This window comes from Leiobunum rupestre, chromosome 2, assembly GCF_980474605.1.
Source record: "Leiobunum rupestre chromosome 2, qqLeiRupe1.1.hap1, whole genome shotgun sequence".
Classification (NCBI taxonomy): Eukaryota; Metazoa; Arthropoda; class Arachnida; order Opiliones; family Sclerosomatidae; genus Leiobunum; species Leiobunum rupestre.
Genome location: NC_143385.1, coordinates 26,362,304 through 26,382,498, shown reverse-complemented (window position 1 = coordinate 26,382,498; position 20,195 = coordinate 26,362,304). Strand labels below are relative to the sequence as shown.

Here is a 20,195-nt window from a genome sequence, read left to right as displayed (position 1 = left end):
TCTCCCAATCAAGCCGATTCGGTATCAAAAATTGTCCAATCACGCAACGTCCTAGTAGAACAGCCCAGACCTAATTCTGATGAGGAAATCCTCAGTGTGGATTTCCATCGCTCCACGTGTGGTTTTCCGCTCTGTTATAAAAACGAGCCGTCCCTCGAGAATGAGCCATCATTGGACACGAGGAGCAGATGGAGGAAATTTTAATTTGCAACGGCCATGGTACTGAACCATGGGGTTACCAAAGCCCAATCTAAATCACCATCGTGAAGTAATTGGTAGAGCGTGGCACGGTATGGATGAAAGCTGTGGTGGTTAAGGACACTACAGATATAATACGTTGACACGTCCAAATCGGAGCATGCCATTATTATACTTGCTTGATGGTAGGCGACCAAGTAGGCGATGACTGTGTCTTCCATATTAATGTTATGGGGTTCCCGTCCGCAGAATCTGGGATTCATCATGCATATTGCTTCATCTTCAAAGTCACGAAAAAGCACGGATAATAGTGTTTTGATCTGGTCGACTGTCATGATAGACCCTTTTGAAGTAACTGACTTACGAGATGTGCGTTTTGATGACCATCACAGAAATATAACTCTACCATCTTGGATCACTGTTCACTGCTATAGCGAGGCATATTTAATGATAATGATATTAATATCGAGTTCTCCGCACTTTAAATTCTTGAAAGGAAACTTAATTTAAATGAAGTGCAAATGAAAAAATATCTTTGGTAAATTGAGTTTTTCCTCTCAAAATTAATTAACAATAAAAAATAGTATTAAAACGTTCATTTTTAGCATTCATAAAAACATTACAATTTAGATCAAAAGGGACGGTAGTCGCTATGTAAGGTACGGGTATAGAGTAGAGCACCTACCCGAGCACTTGCTATATTATCTCGAGTCAGAATGAAGCCGATTTTACCCCCTCGTATCTCAAAAACTATAGGTCGTATCAAAACAAGAGATGTATCGTTTGAAAGTTTACAGGAACGTGACAAAAACATACGAATTCCATCGAACAGGGTTGAGGCGACGTTTCGTAGTAAAGGGGAAAAGTAAGGCTTAATTGTTCTTCTTCTTCTTATTCCATCTTCTCCTCGCAGACCGCTCTACAGCAAAACCTACTGAACCGATTTAAATGCAATTTGGTATACAGTTTCAAATTAAGCTCCCATTGTGTCTTTCCAAAGGAGAAGTTCATATCTGCTATAGTTCTTGAGCTACGGCGACAAATGTACAGTTTAGCGAGTCGGTAATGAAACCATGGAGTAATAAACACTTAAGAAGTACTAAACCGGAGTGACCAGCGACTTAAAAAAATTAATGCAAAAGGTTTGAGGATCTTAAAGGTTAAAATGCCCGCTATAACGGATATACTTGAAAACTATGTATGCAACATATTTATAGGTGGATTGTAGGAAAAAAAGGGGCGCTGAGTTCGTCAACAATAGTCTTGCGAGTGTCAGGGTGGTGGTTGTCCGCCATAGGGCTTGTCGATAAATAAGTCCAGTTTATGACGTTTATGGGAATATAATTACAGAAATAGATTAAACATTCGAATGCTACTGATTTATAGGTTGTTTCTAAGTGAAAGAGGTGCAGTGAGTTCGAAGTGTCTCGCCAGTGTCAGGGTGGGCAGTGTGCCGCCAGAGGGCGGTAAACCATGCCAATGAGTAATAAACACTGTACAAAACGTGTAAAGTTTAATAACAATCGTACAAGCCTATTTATTAACATTGAAAAATTAATTAGAGAACATTATGACGTCACGCTTAAAAAAATTAAAGTAAACAATATCTAAACGTACACAATGTTGGCGAAAGAGCTAGGCAGTTCTCAATATTCCAAATAGGTGAAAGTTCACTTTCCAATTTTGTTGATAAACATTATATCCACTTTGTTACGATTAAAGGTATTATAATAACTTCACTTCTATTGTTATAAACAAAAAGGCGTAAAATCCACCCAAAAACCATTCGGTTAAAAATTGCAAGGTCATTTATACAAAAACGTCACGTCCTATATTTTGGTTTTTAAAAAATTACGTTTTAGAGACCAAAAATAGTTCGATGTCAATATGCATCGTTATAGAAGGAGAGTTGGTGTCTAAGGCTCTAGCCGACCCCATATTGTGTGACTCTAAAAAAAAAGCTATAGAAGGAGCGCAATTTAATTTTAACGCGGGCTGATAGCGCGAATTAATTAACCTAGTTATAATTCACATAGTTGCAGACGGGACTTGGAGGAAGCTATTAAATGACTCATCAAAGTTTCAGAAAATGGTGCTTCGGTCATTAAATAATTTTAAAGATTTTCGTCGTCTTTACACTTAAAGGAGAACTGTCACCGCCCTAAAGTTGGTTAAAAACCATTTCAATCGATAGAGGACGTCCGAAATTGGTTATACAAAAAATTTAATGTTAATATCGCCAGTATTTCATTTATTATAAGCAACCAAATTTCGTGTTTTACCCCCCCCCCCTCGAGAATATCAGAACCGCTTGGTTGAACCTACCTGCAGCGCCATCTCGTGAACGAAATATGTTTTCCACGGTTTTATCGTTTTTCGGTCGGAACTGTCGTCTCCTACAACATTCTCCTTGGCTTTTTTACCAAGTTATATTGGTAGATTGTAGTTAATCGTGTTTTTAAAATGTCTTACACGCCTCCCTTTCTAAAATTTTTGCCGCTTTATTCTTTTGGCGCTGCACGTATAGGTTCCACCGCGATTTCTGAAATTTTTGAAGCCGTTTGATGTAGGTTGCGGTAAAAGTAGCGTAATTTTTCCAATAACTATAAAATTTCAGGGACATAATTATTAATATATTTTCTATCTTTCTGTAAAAAAAACCTCGTAAATTTTGGATTTGGTGACAGTTCTCTTTTAAGCTACTGTAGGTTCATTCAATCACCATTACAATTTATTTTGCTAAACATCATAGAAGTACTTTATATAAAATGATATGAATACATGTAGAATTTAAAACGATGTATTTCCAATCTAGGGACCGAGCTTACTTATTACGTTTTTTACGATTCGCACGTACATTGCTTGTTATATTCGTGGGTTGAAATTAAGCTATGACGCAGAGGGAAAAGCCATACAAAAAAGCGCTACAAAAGCTATAATTTTCTTCATAATTAGTGTCATTATAGTGGATCGGGTTTTTTTTCGGAAAGACGAATTTCAATTATAACTATATAACCTTCACACCAAAAAACTATGAATTCAACAGTCGCTTAACTAAAAGAACTACACAAGTAAATGTTCAAAAATAACGTTTCGTATAAAGTTGACACCCCTTCGTATTAAAACAGTAATAAATTTTAAAATCTAATTAAGTTACAAAATACTTACCCCCCCCCTGAATAACTTTAGCACAACGAACGTGAAAAGTATTAAATAACATTCATAATGAAATAATTTTTTTATAAGTTTACTAATTAAATACTTACGGTTTCGGCATAGATTTGGCGTATTTGGCAATACATATTTCCATGTCCATGTCCATTTTCGTCGTAATCCTCAGATTCCAATGTCCAAAGATTTTTTTGTTTCTGGTAATTTTGTAAATGTTGAATACGGCACAGTTTACTTTTCCCCTTCTAAAATTTTACAGTCAACAACGGCACACTTTTTAATTGGCTAAAACGGCGAAAAAAATTTCAGAAAAAATATTTAATTATTATAGTTGGAAACTTTTAAATATATGTCCTAAAAGCGTTATTGTAAACTTAGAAATCGTGTATGTTTTATTTATTTAAATTTTGTATAGATATAGTATAGATACTGCACAATTTATTATTATAAAGGTGACACTTGCTGCTAGGACGTGGTGTGATATTATAAGAACCATTTAATTACTGGCGGTTTTTACGAACTCAACCTTTTTGAAATTTGATCTTTATTAATAAGCTCAATTTTCATAAGTTATCAATATCTGCCACGATACCTAGGTCCTTTGTTATATGCTTTTAATCTTATTTTCTCGTTGCGTGTTAATTTGCACAAAACGTTTTATTTTTCTATGAGTTTCTTAGTAACGTTCTATGTTGAACGCGTTGAGTTAGCTCTCTTCCCACTGCTTCAAGGGGTGAACGGTACAAGTAAGTGTAGGGAACTTTTGGCTAGCGTGGTATGAAGGGCTTGCCAGCACCCACATACGCATTGTAACGCGGCCTCTGGAATTTAAAGGTATTATGAGCCGTTGGAAGACTTGGTCTTTAGTGGTGCCATGGGTATTAGCATTACTGATAAATATTTCAACTCCTTATTAACAGGTTCTGTCATAAGTTATTTAAGGTAGTTAAGTGTGGCAATTGTAGCAATCCCGATTCGGGAAATTAAGTATTTTTCATGGACTCCACTATTTCAGCAAGAGTAGGTTCAGTTTAAGGGGTGATAGAAATTTGAAAACTTCATACCTTTATTAGATTATTTAAAGCTAATGAAATGGACAAAGGTGAACGGGTAAAATGCTTTTCTTCGTTGAGATATGAAAGCATTACTAAATGTATAAAGCTTCCTTTCCTCTTGAGGCCATAGTCAAACTAATGCTTGAATACCGTTTTTCTTAATTTGATTGGTCAAAACTGGCTTCCAAACCGACTAATGTGACCGTGTCTTTAGTTTATGTTGATCCAACATTGAACGTCCTATTTCATGCTTCTTTTAATAAACTTAATAAATAAAATAATCAATTTTGATGTAGAATTTTTGGAAAAGAAAAAACCTCGCCTTTTGCTTTAATTTAGGTTTAAATATAATCTTTCTTGTACTTCCCCCTAATGTTGCATTGAATTCTACCTGTGGGTTGGGATTCCACCGAATTTTTTTTAAAGTACCAAAAAAGGTTTTAAAAAATTAAAACTTCTGTATGATTATATGCTTAAATTGAATAAATTCATTACACGTATATATCGATTAAGTCTTTAAAAAATTAAAACATTTGTTTTAGGTAAAATTATGATACTAAATTGTATTAAACTTTGAAATTTTAATTAAAATAAAAAAAATCCATAAAATCAATAAAAATCAGATTTAAATAAAAAAATAGATTTATTTGATTTTTATATTTTTGATTGCCAACCCTGTTTTGCAACTGGAGCGGCCCTTTGGTAGGGCCGTCCCTGCGTTCCCAAAACTATACTTCACAAAAGTCACTACTTTGATTTTCTTGGCTGCTCTATGGATAAAGTGTATAATTTAAAATTTACACAAATGGCATACTTATATTTATAATGTTTCTTACAGTACTATACGTATATGAAAGTCGTCGTTAATACTACTTGGTGTGTTAAATTCCGCTGTCAAAAAATAACAGCCTCTCGCCGAAAGTCCTTGGATATTCTTTTAAAAGGATCTTAATCTTACGCTATACGGAAAATAATAACTTAAAACATAAGGCTGTTTCGAACCCGCACTAGCTACTACCATAAGTTAATGATACCTCTAACAAGGAGACTACATGAGGTATAACACACCGATTTTGATGTAACTTGAAAAACCACGAAGGGAAATGTTTCCATAGGCAACCCTTTTGCCATGGCAACCAAAAATGTTTTTGACCAGACAAAATGGAATTTTTCCCATTGAAAATAACATGGGAATCTGATCAATTTTACCCCCTGTAAAAAAAAAAAAAATTTGAAAATGCTAAAAATAGAAAATATAAAGATAAAAATAATGAAAAAGTTCGAAATTGATTAAAATTTTTACAGGGGGTACCCTTAAAATTGGTCAGATTCCCATGTTATATTCAGTAGGAAAATTTCCATTTTGTGTTGTTAAAAATTGTTTTGGTTGCCATGGCAAAATGTTTGCCTATGGAGACATTTCCCTTCATGGTTTTTTAAGTTACATGAAGGTCTACCAAACATCCGATTTTAATCAAAATCGGTGTGTTACACCTCGGGTCGTCTCCTTGTAAGTAGACAAATGGCTATGCTGCCTATGGTGGATATGCTTGTCCAAATTGACCTATGTCTCTCCGTACTGCGTATCAAAGTAGCCTTAACATACACTTGGAACTGCCGAAGCTGACGTTTCTTTAATCCCGTTTGGTGCAAGGCTAGCTTGAACTTCCCCAAAAGGGATAAATTAGAAAATTCGTTCCCCCCGCAGAGGCTAAAGAACTTTTTTTTGCTATTGGTTTATTTCTCTCAGCCCAATTTAGTTTCATTCTCGACCGCACAACGGCGCTGGGTCCGAGATATTTTTCAAATCTTTCATTTTCGCGGGAATCGGAGAGACAAGATTTGACATCACATTTTCTGGACAAAGATTCCACCTTGAAAGGGCTTATTTGTCTAATTAGAGGTATCGTTAACTTAAGCTATTACTAAAGATCAAAGTCAGCGATAAACTTCACTAAATAATCAATCAGTAATTAAATTATATGTCACAAATGATTGTTATTTCGAAGCACGCGAGAGGCCCGAACTGTCAAATGGGGAAATTTTGTAGATCTCTTGTATCTTGTTTCGCCATTTTCCGCCAAATTCTGACCTTCAAATTGTATTTCGATTTTAGGGGCTCATTCTTTGGGAAACAAAATCATACATTTCAATTTCTTAGAGGAGACTGGAACAACGATCATTTTCCTCGTCGGATTCCCACTTATAAAGACAATCAGGTTAGTGAAATTTTGTTTGGTAACATTTAGAAAATTTGTTTTTAAGACATTTACTGTTGGATTAAAATGTTAAGTTAAATTACTTAGAATACTAATAATAATAATTTTTTGTAATTATTTTGGACAAATTTCTGACGTGCCGTTTTTCAAATTAAAAATAAATTAAAATTAATATATTCAAATTAAAAATAATTTGAAATAAATATATTCAAATAAAAAATAATTTGAAATAAATATATTCAAATAAAAAATAATTTGAAATAAATATATTCAAACTAAAAATATTTTGAATTAAATATATTCAAACTAAAAATAATTTGAATTAAATATATTCAAACTAAAAAGAATTTGAAATAAATATATTCAAACTAAAAAGAATTTGAAATAAATATATTCAAACTAAAAAGAATTTGAAATAAATATATTCAAACTAAAAAGAATTTGAAATAAATATATTTAAATTACAAATAATTTGAAATATATTCAAATTACTAATAATTTGAAATATATTTAAATTACTAATAATTTGAAATATATTCAAATTACTAATAATTTTAAATATATTCAAATTACTAATAATTTGAAATATATTCAAATTAAAAATAAAATATTATTTTCCAAATAACGGGTAAGGTTATTTTTATTGAATTAATATAAATTTATTTGTATTGTTTAGTAGTAAACAATCTTTACTAAATAAAATAGAAAATTTCTTCTTCTAATTCAAGTTTTACAAGTATTGATTTTAATGTATTTAAAATATTAATTACACGTTATTATCTAAAACGGATAACAATATATTTAAATTAGAATAATTTGATTTATTATTTTAAGAACCAAAATCTGGGTCAATTAACTGAATATACATCATGGGGATCTTTGAATTTGGAGTCATGGAATTTTATTATTTTCTAATTATCAGTTTGTATATTTTATTTTTGGAAAAATTTGGTTGGATTAAAGAGTAAAATCTAATCCTAAAAACTTAAGAAGTATCATATTACATTTCGAATTTCCAATATATTTGATATTTATGTATTTAAAAAAATTTCCACATTCCTTTTCCAAAAAACGGTTATGATATTTTAAGAGAAGGTTCTAAGACCAATATCATATAATTATTTGAATTAAACTAATTTATTAAAATGGTATAACAATAAGTATATTACTAATATGCGCTTTATACGAAATAATTAAAGAATTTTCAACTCAATTGAATTATTTGATGTCAGATATATTTTAATATATTTAAAATTTCCCTACTTTATGCAGTAAACGACAATATTTTGGTAAATTAAATAATATTTTGGTAAATAAAAAATAGTTTGTTTAATAATATAATATTTTGGTAAATAAAAGAATATATTGGTAAATAAAATAATATATTGGTAAATAGAATAATATTTTGGTAAGTAAATGAAATAATATTTTGGTAAATAAAATAATATATTTTTAAATAAAATAATATCTTTTTAAATAATAGAATATATTTGTAAATAAAGTAAAATTTTGGTGAATACAAAAATTATAGTAAATAAAAGAATATATTAGTAAAGGGAAAGTAAGGTCGACCCGTCAGTCCCAGGTTCAGGTTTAGGTTCGGGATCGAGATCCGGGATTTAAGGGGTGAAATGGGGGTAAAATCGTCGAAAAGTTAATGTATTTATGATATTTTTCGCGACGATTTGTTTTTTCGTATATCCACATACTGTGTTCAGGCCAGCTTGTTTATTTATCTCCGCTTATCTCGAGTGACACTTGAACGTATATCTTATCGCGTTTTATCGTACGGAATAAGATGAAATGATGTAAAAAGTGATAACCTGGGAGATAGCGCGCGGATTACCGGGGGGAAGCGGTTAATTTGAATTTAAAACACGGAGTGTTTTGACGTCATGGAATATTCGTTGTTAAAATGACGTAGAAAGGAAATATTTTTAAACTTCATTTTAATATCATTGTAGTACGCTTGGCACTTGAACCTATCTCACGAGTATTTCTTAAAATGAATATCTCGATCGCGTTTTATCGTACGAAATAAGTTGAAATTATGTAAGTTGTATGATACTTGATAACCTAGGCGGGAAGATAGTGTTCGCGCGCGCGTGCGTGGATTACCTGGGAGGCGCGGATTGAACCTTTTGTAACAATTCCAATATGTAAATATAGGTATATGGATTGAAAAATACTTAAAGTAAGTGGTTTTACTGATAAACTCTAAAGGAATTTAACTTTAAAGGGTATCTTAGATTATTGTTTTTAATTTTATTCAAGTTGAAAACGTATTAAGAGTCCTTCAAAGTACTATAAAAGGATTTTATTTACAAACTAAATTCATATTTTCTTCAAACTTTCAATTAGCTTTTATAACTATTTAAATACGGTAAAATATAATTTTTATACACAAATAGAGTCAGAAAGATACTATAAAACACTAAAATTAAAATTAAATTATATTTGTGTGGATAAGATTTGTAAATATCATTTTGAAACTAATAACATTCACGCTTTATTTAAGTCAAGACAACAAAAACAATTACCTATATTTTAAATACGGTAAAATATAAATACATTTCCGATACGTAAATAGGTAGAACAACACTAACAAAAATTCCTTTTTCTACTTTTAATACGACAACACACAACTCTGATACGCAAATATATACAGAAAATATTTAAAAAAAATTTACTCTACGTTCGATACGTTAAAATACATTTCCGATACACAAATATAGATAAAGAAATACTATAAAATGTAAAAAGGTAGAAAAATACTACACATTAACCATTATGAATTTAAGCTTACAACATCCTTCACGTATAGAGCATAACATATATGTTCAGAGTTATCTTGTTTCCTCGTTATCTTTATCGCATGTGTTTTAAATAGCGTATGGAATAAGTTAAGAATGTATTAAAATGGTGTAAGTTGTAGAATAAAGAGTAAAACATATGTTCAAAGTCGGCTTGATTACTAAAGATAATAACACAGAGACGTTTCCGGTGTAGTCACGTAGGAAGAAAAATACTACAACAATCTCTGTACTCTACATTCCACACGTTAAAATATATTTCCGAAATGGCAATATAGGTAGTAAAATACTACAAAATCTCTATACTCTACCTTCAATACGTTAAATTACATTCCAATATATAAATATAGGAGGAAATATACTGCAAAAGCCTCTTTTCTTGGCGTTCAATATGTTAAAATAGATTTCTGAAATGCAAATATAGATAGTAAATACTACAAAATCTCTATACTCTACCTTCAATACGTTAAATTACATTCCAATATGTAAATATAGGAGGAATTGCTTTTTGTAATGTTGTATACCATTGACTAGCTTAAGTCCGGTAAAAATTGTGCGATTTAATATTAAAATAAAAATAATATATATAAATATCAATATTGAAATATTTATAGAAATAAAAGGTGACTATTGTAGAAAATACAAGAGATCTTATTTTTTAAAACATTTCTTAATTTCTTTATTGACTTGAAATATTTACAATATTTTACAAATTTTTATTTGGTTTAACGTCTTAATTTGTATATGAGTTAGTGTACAATTCCTCGTCGGGTAAAATATTCTGTCCATAGCCATTTGGAGATAATTTCTGCACAAATGTACAATATTTATAATTTTCCAAAGGTACGAAACTATGATTAAGAGATAAGTAAGTTGTATATAAAACAGTTCTGAATAGAAAATTAAAATAAATAATAATGTTTTTAATATCTGTTTAATAAATAATATTTTTAGTAATTAAAGATAGCAGATGTTTTCGCAAACAACCAGTGTCCTTTTTATCAAATATTATAAACAATTTAAGCAGCGTGCCTATATTATTCTGTCTGTGTATCTAATTTTTTTTAAATTTAATTTCCATATGTATGCATTTGGATAGAGCATACCTTCGTACAGCTTAAATTTGCTTTAATTACCCTGAAATGATAAGATTACGATTATTCGTTCTACAGCTGAACATAAAATGACATAGCGAACAAATTTTCCAGATTTCTTTTGAACCTCCATCCGTAAATGCTACAAGAAAAACCTAGTCCTTCACCATAAGAAAGAAAAATGTGGAATAGGATTTAGTTTTGGTTATCGTTTTGTTTATACTCTAATAGCAACAATACTAAGATGACTTTTCGATAAAGGATTAGTTTTGCAGAACTTTTAATATTATCGCGTTTTGATAATTATTACCGTATGGATTTCAACACAATTGAAGAATACAAAACACAATGTAAATAAGACTGATTTGAAAACCTTAATGTAATTTTATTTATAAGCTGTGGTTTTTTATGCTATATAATTTCAAATGCAGGTATTGTTTAAAGTACAAATGCATAATTTAATGTATCAGGTTTTGTATTTTGTGTTTATTGATAATATAAATACCGATAAGATTATGCATCTAAATATTACATTTATGTATTGGTGAGCTTTAATGGTACTTGAATCTTTTTAACTAAGAACCCTATGCAAATAATGTAACCATATTAATAGTTAATTAATAAATTATAAAAATAATAACGCTTTCTATGTGTTAAGAAATATGTTTACTTTCTTAATATATTAAGCTATTTCAAATACCATAATGGGTTTAAGTACATACCATAAATATAATATAGCAATAAAAATTTTAATAACACATGATACTTTTAGTATTTTGTTTATTATTTTCCATTGCCGCCGTTAGATGTCACCAAAGCATCTATTAAAATAAATTTATCCCTTGTTAAAAAAAACTCTTTGTTTTATAGATTTGAGGTTTGCTTTTAAGCATCACTGTAATTAAGAAAGAAATATAAAAACATAATGCAACTATTTTTTTTTTACCCGAGTGTTCGGAATTGTTTATTCATTATCCACAAATTTTCCGATTTATTTAAAAAACGTTGGTAAAAAGAATATCATTTTAACTTATTTAATTAGGTTTTTTTTACGCAACGAAGCATTTATTTGAATAACAGTGGTATTTATTTAAATAATTGTTTGTTTTATTTAAAAAATAGGCTTATTCACTTTCGATTATTTAAATATTTAACAATTTTTATTTAACTATTGGTTATTTAAATAAATGTTATTTAAATATAGCCGAGCTTATTTTATTGATGGATAAAAATTAATCGACTGCCGAACACTAGAAGCAATTCTAATTTAAATACGTATATTTAAATAAATAGGAAAAAATGAACGATTCGATCGGAGGCATATCATTAATTTAACGTATTGAAGGTAGAGTATAGAGATTTTGTAGTAATTACTACCTATATTTGCATTTCAGAAATCTATTTTAACATATTGAACGCCAAGAAAAGAGGCCTTTGTAGTATATTTCCTCCTATATTTACATATTGGAATGTAATTTAACGTATTGAAGGTAGAGTATAGAGATTTTGTAGTATTTACTACCTATATTTGCATTTCAGAAATCTATTTTAACATATTGAACGCCAAGAAAAGGGGCTTTTGCAGTATATTTCCACATATATTTACATATTGGAATGTAATTTAACGTATTGAAGGTAGAGTATATAGATTTTGTAGTATTTACTACCTATATTTGCATTTCAGAAATCTATTTTAACATATTGAACGCCAAGAAAAGAGGCTTTTGTAGTATATTTCCTCCTATATTTACATATTGGAATGCAATTTAACGTATTGAAGGTAGAGTATAGAGATTTTGTAGTAATTACTACCTATATTTGCATTTCAGAAATCTATTTTAACATATTGAACGCCAAGAAAAGAGGCCTTTGTAGTATATTTCCTCCTATATTTACATATTGGAATGCAATTTAACGTATTGAAGGTAGAGTATATAGATTTTGTAGTATTTACTACCTATATTTGCATTTCAGAAATCTATTTTAACATATTGAACGCCAAGAAAAGGGGCTTTTGCAGTATATTTCCTCCTATATTTACATATTGGAATGTAATTTAACGTATTGAAGGTAGAGTATATAGATTTTGTAGTATTTACTACCTATATTTGCATTTCAGAAATCTATTTTAACATATTGAACGCCAAGAAAAGAGGCTTTTGCAGTATATTTCCTCCTATATTTACATATTGGAATGTAATTTAACGTATTGAAGGTAGAGTATAGAGATTTTGTAGTATTTACTACCTATATTTGCATTTCAGAAATCTATTTTAACATATTGAACGCCAAGAAAAGAGGCTTTTGCAGTATATTTCCTCCTATATTTACATATTGGAATGTAATTTAACGTATTGAAGGTAGAGTATAAAGATTTTGTAGTATTTACTACCTATATTTGCATTTCAGAAATCTATTTTAACATATTGAACGCCAAGAAAAGCGGCTTTTGCACTATATTTCCTCCTATATTTACAAATTGGAATGTAATTTAACGTATTGAAGGTAGAGTATAGAGATTTTGTAGTATTTACTACCTATATTTGCATTTCAGAAATCTATTTTAACATATTGAACGCCAAGAAAAGAGGCTTTGCAGTATATTTCCTCCTATATTTACATATTGGGATGTATTTTAACGTATCGAACGTAGAGTAATTTTTTTTATATTTTCTGTATATATTTGCGTATCAGAGTTGTGTGTTGTCGTATTAAAAGTAGAAAAAGGAATTTTTCATAGTGTTATTCTACCTATTTACATAACGGAAATGTATTTATATTTTACCGTATTTAAAATATAGGTAATTCTTTTTGTTGGCTAGACTTAAATAAAGCGTGAAAATTATTAGTTTCAAAATGATATTTACAAATCTTATCCACACAAATTTAATTTAATTTTAATTTTAGTGTTTTATAGTATCTTTCTGCCTATATTTGTGTATAAGAATTATATTTTACCGTATTTAAATAGTAATAAAAGCGAATTGAAAGTTTGAAGAAAATAATAATTTATATCGTAAATAAAATCCTTTTATAGTACTTTGAAGGACTCTTAATACGTTTTCAACTTGAATAAGTATTTTTAATTTACCGTAATTAAAATATAGGTAAGTGGTTTTTATCTTATTTTATACCTACGGAAGCGATAAATAAATTATAGCAATAAATTTTGTGAGTTTGGGGATGGGTGGAAAAAAAAATAAGGCTCTTCGATTTTCCAACTGCTTTTCTGATGTACCCAAAAATGGACCAAAATAGTCCAAAAGTACCCTTAAAACGACCAAAGTCACCATTTTCGGCCCTATGTACCCCATTTCGGACCAAAAATACCCCAAACTGGACCTATTAGCTTTATTGTAATGTTAAACTCCCATAGAGATTCCCCTAAAAAGAAAAAAACTTGCGGTCCGATTTTGGTTACATGAATTATTTCGGAGAGGGAATCCATGTTAAAGGGGTTTTCCACCGAGATCTTCGGTTTCCCCTTCCCATAAAAACTTGCTGAGGTTAACGGTAATAGTTAGTGTAGGGAGCTGTTGGCTCGCGTGGCATGAAGGGCTTGCCACCACCCTCCCACGCATTGTAACCCGGCCACCTGTTACTTGATCACGCACAAGCAATATTGCTTATGTGGTCGAAGGTGGTGCCTTGGGTATTAGCTCTATTTAAAAAAAAAATGTTTTAAATTCAAATTAACCGCGCCTCCCAGGCAATCCACGCACGCGCGCGCGAACACTATCTTCCCGCCTAGGTTATCAAGTATCATACAACTTACATAATTTCAACTTATTTCATACGATAAAACGCGATCGAGATATTCGTTTTAAGAAATACTCGTGAGATAGGTTCAAGTGCCAAGCGTACTACAATGATATTAAAATGAAGTTTAAAAATATTTCCATTCTACGTCATTTTAACAACGAATATTCCATGACGTCAAAACACTCCGTGTTTTAAATTCAAATTAACCGCTTCCCCCCGGTAATCCGCGCGCTATCTCCCAGGTTATCACTTTTTACATCATTTCATCTTATTCCGTACGATAAAACGCGATAAGATATACGTTCAAGTGTCACTCGAGATAAGCGGAGATAAATAAACAAGCTGGCCTGAACACAATATGTTGATATACGAAAAAACAAATCGTCGCGAGAAATATCATAAATACATTAACTTTTCGACGATTTTACCCCCATTTCACCCCTTAAATCCCGGATCTCGATCCCGAACCTAAACCTGAACCTGGGACTGACGGGTCGACCTTACATTCCCTCTACTTATATTGGTAAGTAAAATAATAAAAGGATATATTGGTAAATAAAATAATATATTGGTTAATAAAAGAATATTGTGGTAAACAAATGAATATTTTGGTAAAAATAATATATTGATAAATACAATAAAATATTGGTAAATAAAGAATATATTGGTAAATAAACAATATATTGGTAAATAAAATAGTATATTGGTAAATAAAATAATATATTGGTAAATAAAACAATATATAAGTAAATGAAATAATATTTTCGTTAATAAAAGAATATTTTTGTAAAAAGAGAATATTTTTGTAAAAAGAGAATATTTTTGTAAAAAGAGAATATATTGCTAAATAAAAGTATAGTTTTGGTAAATAAAAGAATATATTGGTAAATAAAATAATATATTGGTAAATAAAATATTATATTGGTAAATACAATATTATATTGGTAAATAAAATATTATATTGGTAAATAAAAGAATATATTGGTAAATAAAAGAATATATTGGTAAATAAAATATTATTTTGGTAAATAAAAGAATATATTGGTAAATAAAATATTATATTGGTAAATAAAATAATATTTTGGTAAATAAAAGAATATTCTGGTAAATAAGATAATATATTGGTAAATAAAATATTATATTGGTAAATAAAATAATATTTTGGTAAATAAAAGAATATTCTGGTAAATAAGATAATATTTTGGTAACGAAAAGGATATTTTGGAGTACTTCCCCCGAATTGATTTATTATAAGCTTCTGGTAAAATAGAGAGATACGTACTCGAAAATATTTATTACGACAAACAAATACTAATCTACGAAAATATTTTTTTTAATTTATATGCGTTACATTATATATGTTAAGATAAATATTACACGGTAATACGTGGAAATTATAATTGTTAATTTTATATTGTTTGATATTATTATAAAGTAACGTGTTAACTTGACTAGGCTGTAAAAAAATCATTATATTTAATATTGGATATTTAAATAGTAATTTGATTAAAATAATTTTTTTTTATAATTGATATCCATAAATAAACAAATTATCATAAAATTTAGTGTTGGGATTCAGTTAACCTTTAATTACATAAATTTAAACAATATAAAAATTATTATTTAAAATTTAAAGGCCGACTACATAAATATTCGGTTTACTCTGTCTTTCACTGGAAGTAGGCTGACTGCATGGCACACGTGTATTGCAATAAGCCGACTTCCAGTGAAAGACAGAGTAAACCGAAGATTTATGTAGTCGGCCTTTAAGGCAACTAATATACCTATTTATTCCAATAAATAAACCATTTTCCAAATATCGTTTGCAGAGTGAAAAATAATGTCGAAGATGACAGCGTTGTTTTTATTTCTGGGCTTGCTCTCGGGGTCATTCGTCTACTTCATCTTTCCTCATTGGATCAGAGACCCGGTACCACCTCCGATTCAAACCTTCGACTGGTGGGGAAAAGGCGTTGCACCAGAAGGCGGTACGTTGTTTCCCATTGTTAACGTATTAATATCTACTTGTGGAGATTAACTATGTTGAGATGGTATTTAGAGAACTTCGCAAACGCTTGAAAATAAGCAAGATCTCCCAGAACAATCAAATCAAACCGATATATCATTGGTTATCTAAGACCAGCGTCTTCCAACTAGTCCAAGAGCCCATGACAAAATAAGCATGTGATAAGGTACACGATGGGTCAAGGTATTTTTTCATTTGGTTAGTGATTTGTAACAAAGAAATGTTTGTCTTACGGGTCAAAGTGGGGGCTTTCCGGAAATACGAACCACGTGACGTCACTTCCGGTGACCTTGAAAATTGATATGACCTGTTATTGGTATCATTCGATTGGTCTCAACGTGCTCTTACCAAATATCGCTAATTTAACTATCAAATAAGAACCAAGAGGCGTACACACAGAAAAATATTATTGTAAATTTTACAGTAAACTGCGGTCAGCATAGATGCAAGCAGAATGCTGTTAATTTCACAACCAACTCTGACGGGTTTTTTTATTGTCATGCTTCTTGTTAAATTTACTGGACACTCTGCTGTTTAAAAATACAGCAAGATAATGTTATATTTACAGAGTATTGCTGTTTATTTAACCTCCATTCCAGACGTATTTAATACGGTAAATGCATGCAGTTTTTACAGTAAAATCCAATTTTTGTAAAATTCCAATGTTTTACAGTAGTTTTAGTTATCAAACGTATTTAGTACAGAACCTACTCATATCCTTTAAATTTCAACCATAATTTTACGGATTTCAAATATTTTACAAAACAATTCATGATAGAAAAAATATAAAATTATCAATCATTAAAATTATTTTCATATCTAATAGAAAATATCAATCGTAACTATCAAAACTAACAACAACTTTAGTTGATCATGATTAGCTCGAGCCTTTGTAGTTTAGAGTTATAGGGAAAACCAAAGGAAAGTAAACTATTAACTTGGTTTCAAATTATTAAGCATACGATGAACAAGGGTTGTAATTAATATAGCATTTTGCGTGGGGTGCTACTTATACAAAAGCATACATAAAAATATTTTTATCGGATATTATTATATTTAAAACTAAAATGAAACTTGTGCGATTTTAAAAAATGTTTTGACAACTAAATAATAATTAGTTGTTTTATATACTAGCGGTTTCCGTTTATAAAAAAAAACAGCAACGTGTGGTAAATTTTACGCATTTTTGAAGTAAAACGTCAACCACGGTTTCATATTGTTAATTTTAATATAACTGTCATTTTAAAAACCGTACGAATATGAATTTTTACAGTCGCTACTGGTTTCTTACAAATACAGCAGAAAGCTGTACATTTTACGGCAAACTGCTGTTAACCCACTTCAACTGCACCTTGCTGTAAATTATAAACCGAATTTGCTGTTTTTTCAACAGTAAGTTTTGAGTGTGTATAATATTAAAAAACTAATTTTGTGCCCCTCCCAAATTTACATTTATAAGACATAATTACTTTTTTAGTCTTATACCCCGTTTGGTTCATATTTGAAGGTTATTTGGTAAGAGCACGTTGAGACCAATCGAATGATACCAATATCAGGTCATGTAAATTTTCAAGGTCACCGGAAGTGACGTCACGTGGTTCGTATTTCCGGAAAGTCCCCACTTTGACCCGTAAGACAAACAGTTCTTTGTTACAAATCACTAACCCAATTTAAAAATATATTGACCCACCGTGTACCTTATCACATGCTTATTTTGTCATGGGCACTTGGACTAAACGTGATTGTGGCGCAAGCCGGTGACATCTTTCAAGAGAAAACTCTACATAGTCATTCTCCATGAAAATTGTTTTTTGCTATATATTAGTTAACAACATATCAGCTTATATAAATAAATATCTAAATGTCACTTGAAGGCCTTTTATGGTTGAGGGTCGAAATTCAGTTGTATAAATTATTTCCGATTTTGAATTGTGAATAAACAGTTTTAGTTCCTATCAAGAATGTATTTATTTATATTTAGGAAGAATAATTATGTTGCGACAATCGCCGGGCACGTTGAACGCCTTTCCCCCCGTCTCGCGCGGGGGGAAAGACAAAACGTCACCGGCGTTTGATTACCATCGCGTTAGGTGACGTAAATTTTAAGCAGCCAATGAAATACCGGGACTATTCATTTTATTTTAAGCGGAGGAGCGTACTGGGGGGACCAACGGGTGGATTGAGAGAAAGGCTAAAAATCGTCTCGACATAGACATTCTCCCTAGGTATAAATAAATACATTCTTGTTCCTATCTTTTATATTTATAGCTGAAACAGCACCGATTGTATCCAAACCCTTCAAAATCCAAATTAAAGAAAGCGAAATCCTCGATTTGAAGAGAAGGTTAAAATCCGCCCGATACGCGGAACCTTTGGAAAACTCCAATTTCAATTACGGTTTTCCCGCCCCTGAGTTGAGAAAGGTCGTCGATTATTGGCTGAACCAGTACAATTGGACAGTTCACGAAATGAAGTTGAATCAGTTCAATCACTACAAAGTCAATATTGAAGGAATTGATCTGCATTACGTTCGGGTGACACCAAAAGTGCACAAGGTAATTTTGACGTTTATTGTTTAAAAATACCATGTCGTTATATTTTGCACTTGTTGAAGATAATTAAGTTCTATTAATCCGAAAAAATGTTTGTACCAGGGGAACAGGTTCAAAACTAACAACATTCAGTTATCTAGTAAAAGTAGCAGAAATACCAACAATCCCTACTACTATGAATTCATAGCCCCACTACAGTTCCTTATTCTTGCTGCTATTACAGTTCATCAACTTTTCTGTCTATAAAATGAATGCAGTTAAATTGTAGTCTTTTTGAATAGATTAAGACTGTAAATTTATTATTGGGTTCAAATATATTTGTCTGGGGGTTTTATTGTAAGACTTAGTTATAAAAGAAAAGTGTCGACATTGTTAAGAGTTAACAGTTTGGTGATTCACGAGATTAGGGAAATCATTTGCTATATGGTCACTACGGGGTTTAAAAGGATTGCGAAATACGCAGAAACTCCAGTTATTATAGAGCTAGCCACTGGGTTAAAGTATGGGGGGGGTCGTTCATAAAGTTAAAATAGTAACGAAACGTTACAATTTAATTGCAGCCCACTTGTAGCTAAAGTTCAGACCAGCAGCCCAAAAGCATTCAAACTGATGACACATTGTAGCTTAATATGTTCCAATGTATAAACACATAATCAGAAAATGTGAATAAATTTAACAAAATTTTGAGGTGTTTCCATAATCTGGAAAATTCCCTATGTTCTAGCATAAGAACAAACGGTTATTTATAATATTTATGAATATTTGGTGACTTAGTTAAGGGTTTGGCTCTAAAGTCAAAAAATCCGTGCTCTTCAATATGTTGCCAAATTACCTGCCTTGTATAGTAAAGTATTACAATTAAGCCACTTTTCTCACTATCATTACACATTAAAGTGATTCTAATGTAAACATTATCATACGTAAACACAGCAGTTTGAAAACACATAATTTATCGATTTATTAAACTAATTGGAAAATTTTACTTTTAGATAAAGTAACCATAACTAACACCCAAAATAATAATAAATATTAAAAATTAACATAACTCTTTGTAGGGAAGCTTAAATTTATCTCAAATGTATTTTTGGAAATACAGTGGAACAATGTTAGAGGGTTAGACCAAGAATGTATTTATTTATACTCAGGGAGAATGAATATGTGGAGACTATCAACGGACACGTTGAGCCCCTAACCCCGTCACGCTAAGAGGGGGGGGGGAGGGAAAATGGAGGCGGTCTTATTTTTTGCGTCCTCGCTGCAGCGTTAATCGCGTCGAAAAACGTAATTTTTAAGAACCAATGAGAT

General features: G+C 30.6%; 1 protein-coding gene across 1 annotated transcript in view; it reads left to right on the top strand.

The window, feature by feature from the left end:
• Positions 1-6,583: 6,583 nt before the first annotated feature.
• Positions 6,584-20,195, top strand: part of LOC149956651 (epoxide hydrolase 1-like) — a 28,413-nt gene continuing 14,801 nt past the window's right edge. The window contains exons 1-3 of the mRNA XM_090164739.1: positions 6,584-6,643; positions 16,142-16,300; positions 18,607-18,893. Of these exons, the coding sequence (XP_090020865.1) occupies positions 16,153-16,300; positions 18,607-18,893 (435 nt within the window). The 5' untranslated portion in view covers positions 6,584-6,643; positions 16,142-16,152. The remainder of the gene's footprint in view (positions 6,644-16,141; positions 16,301-18,606; positions 18,894-20,195) is intronic.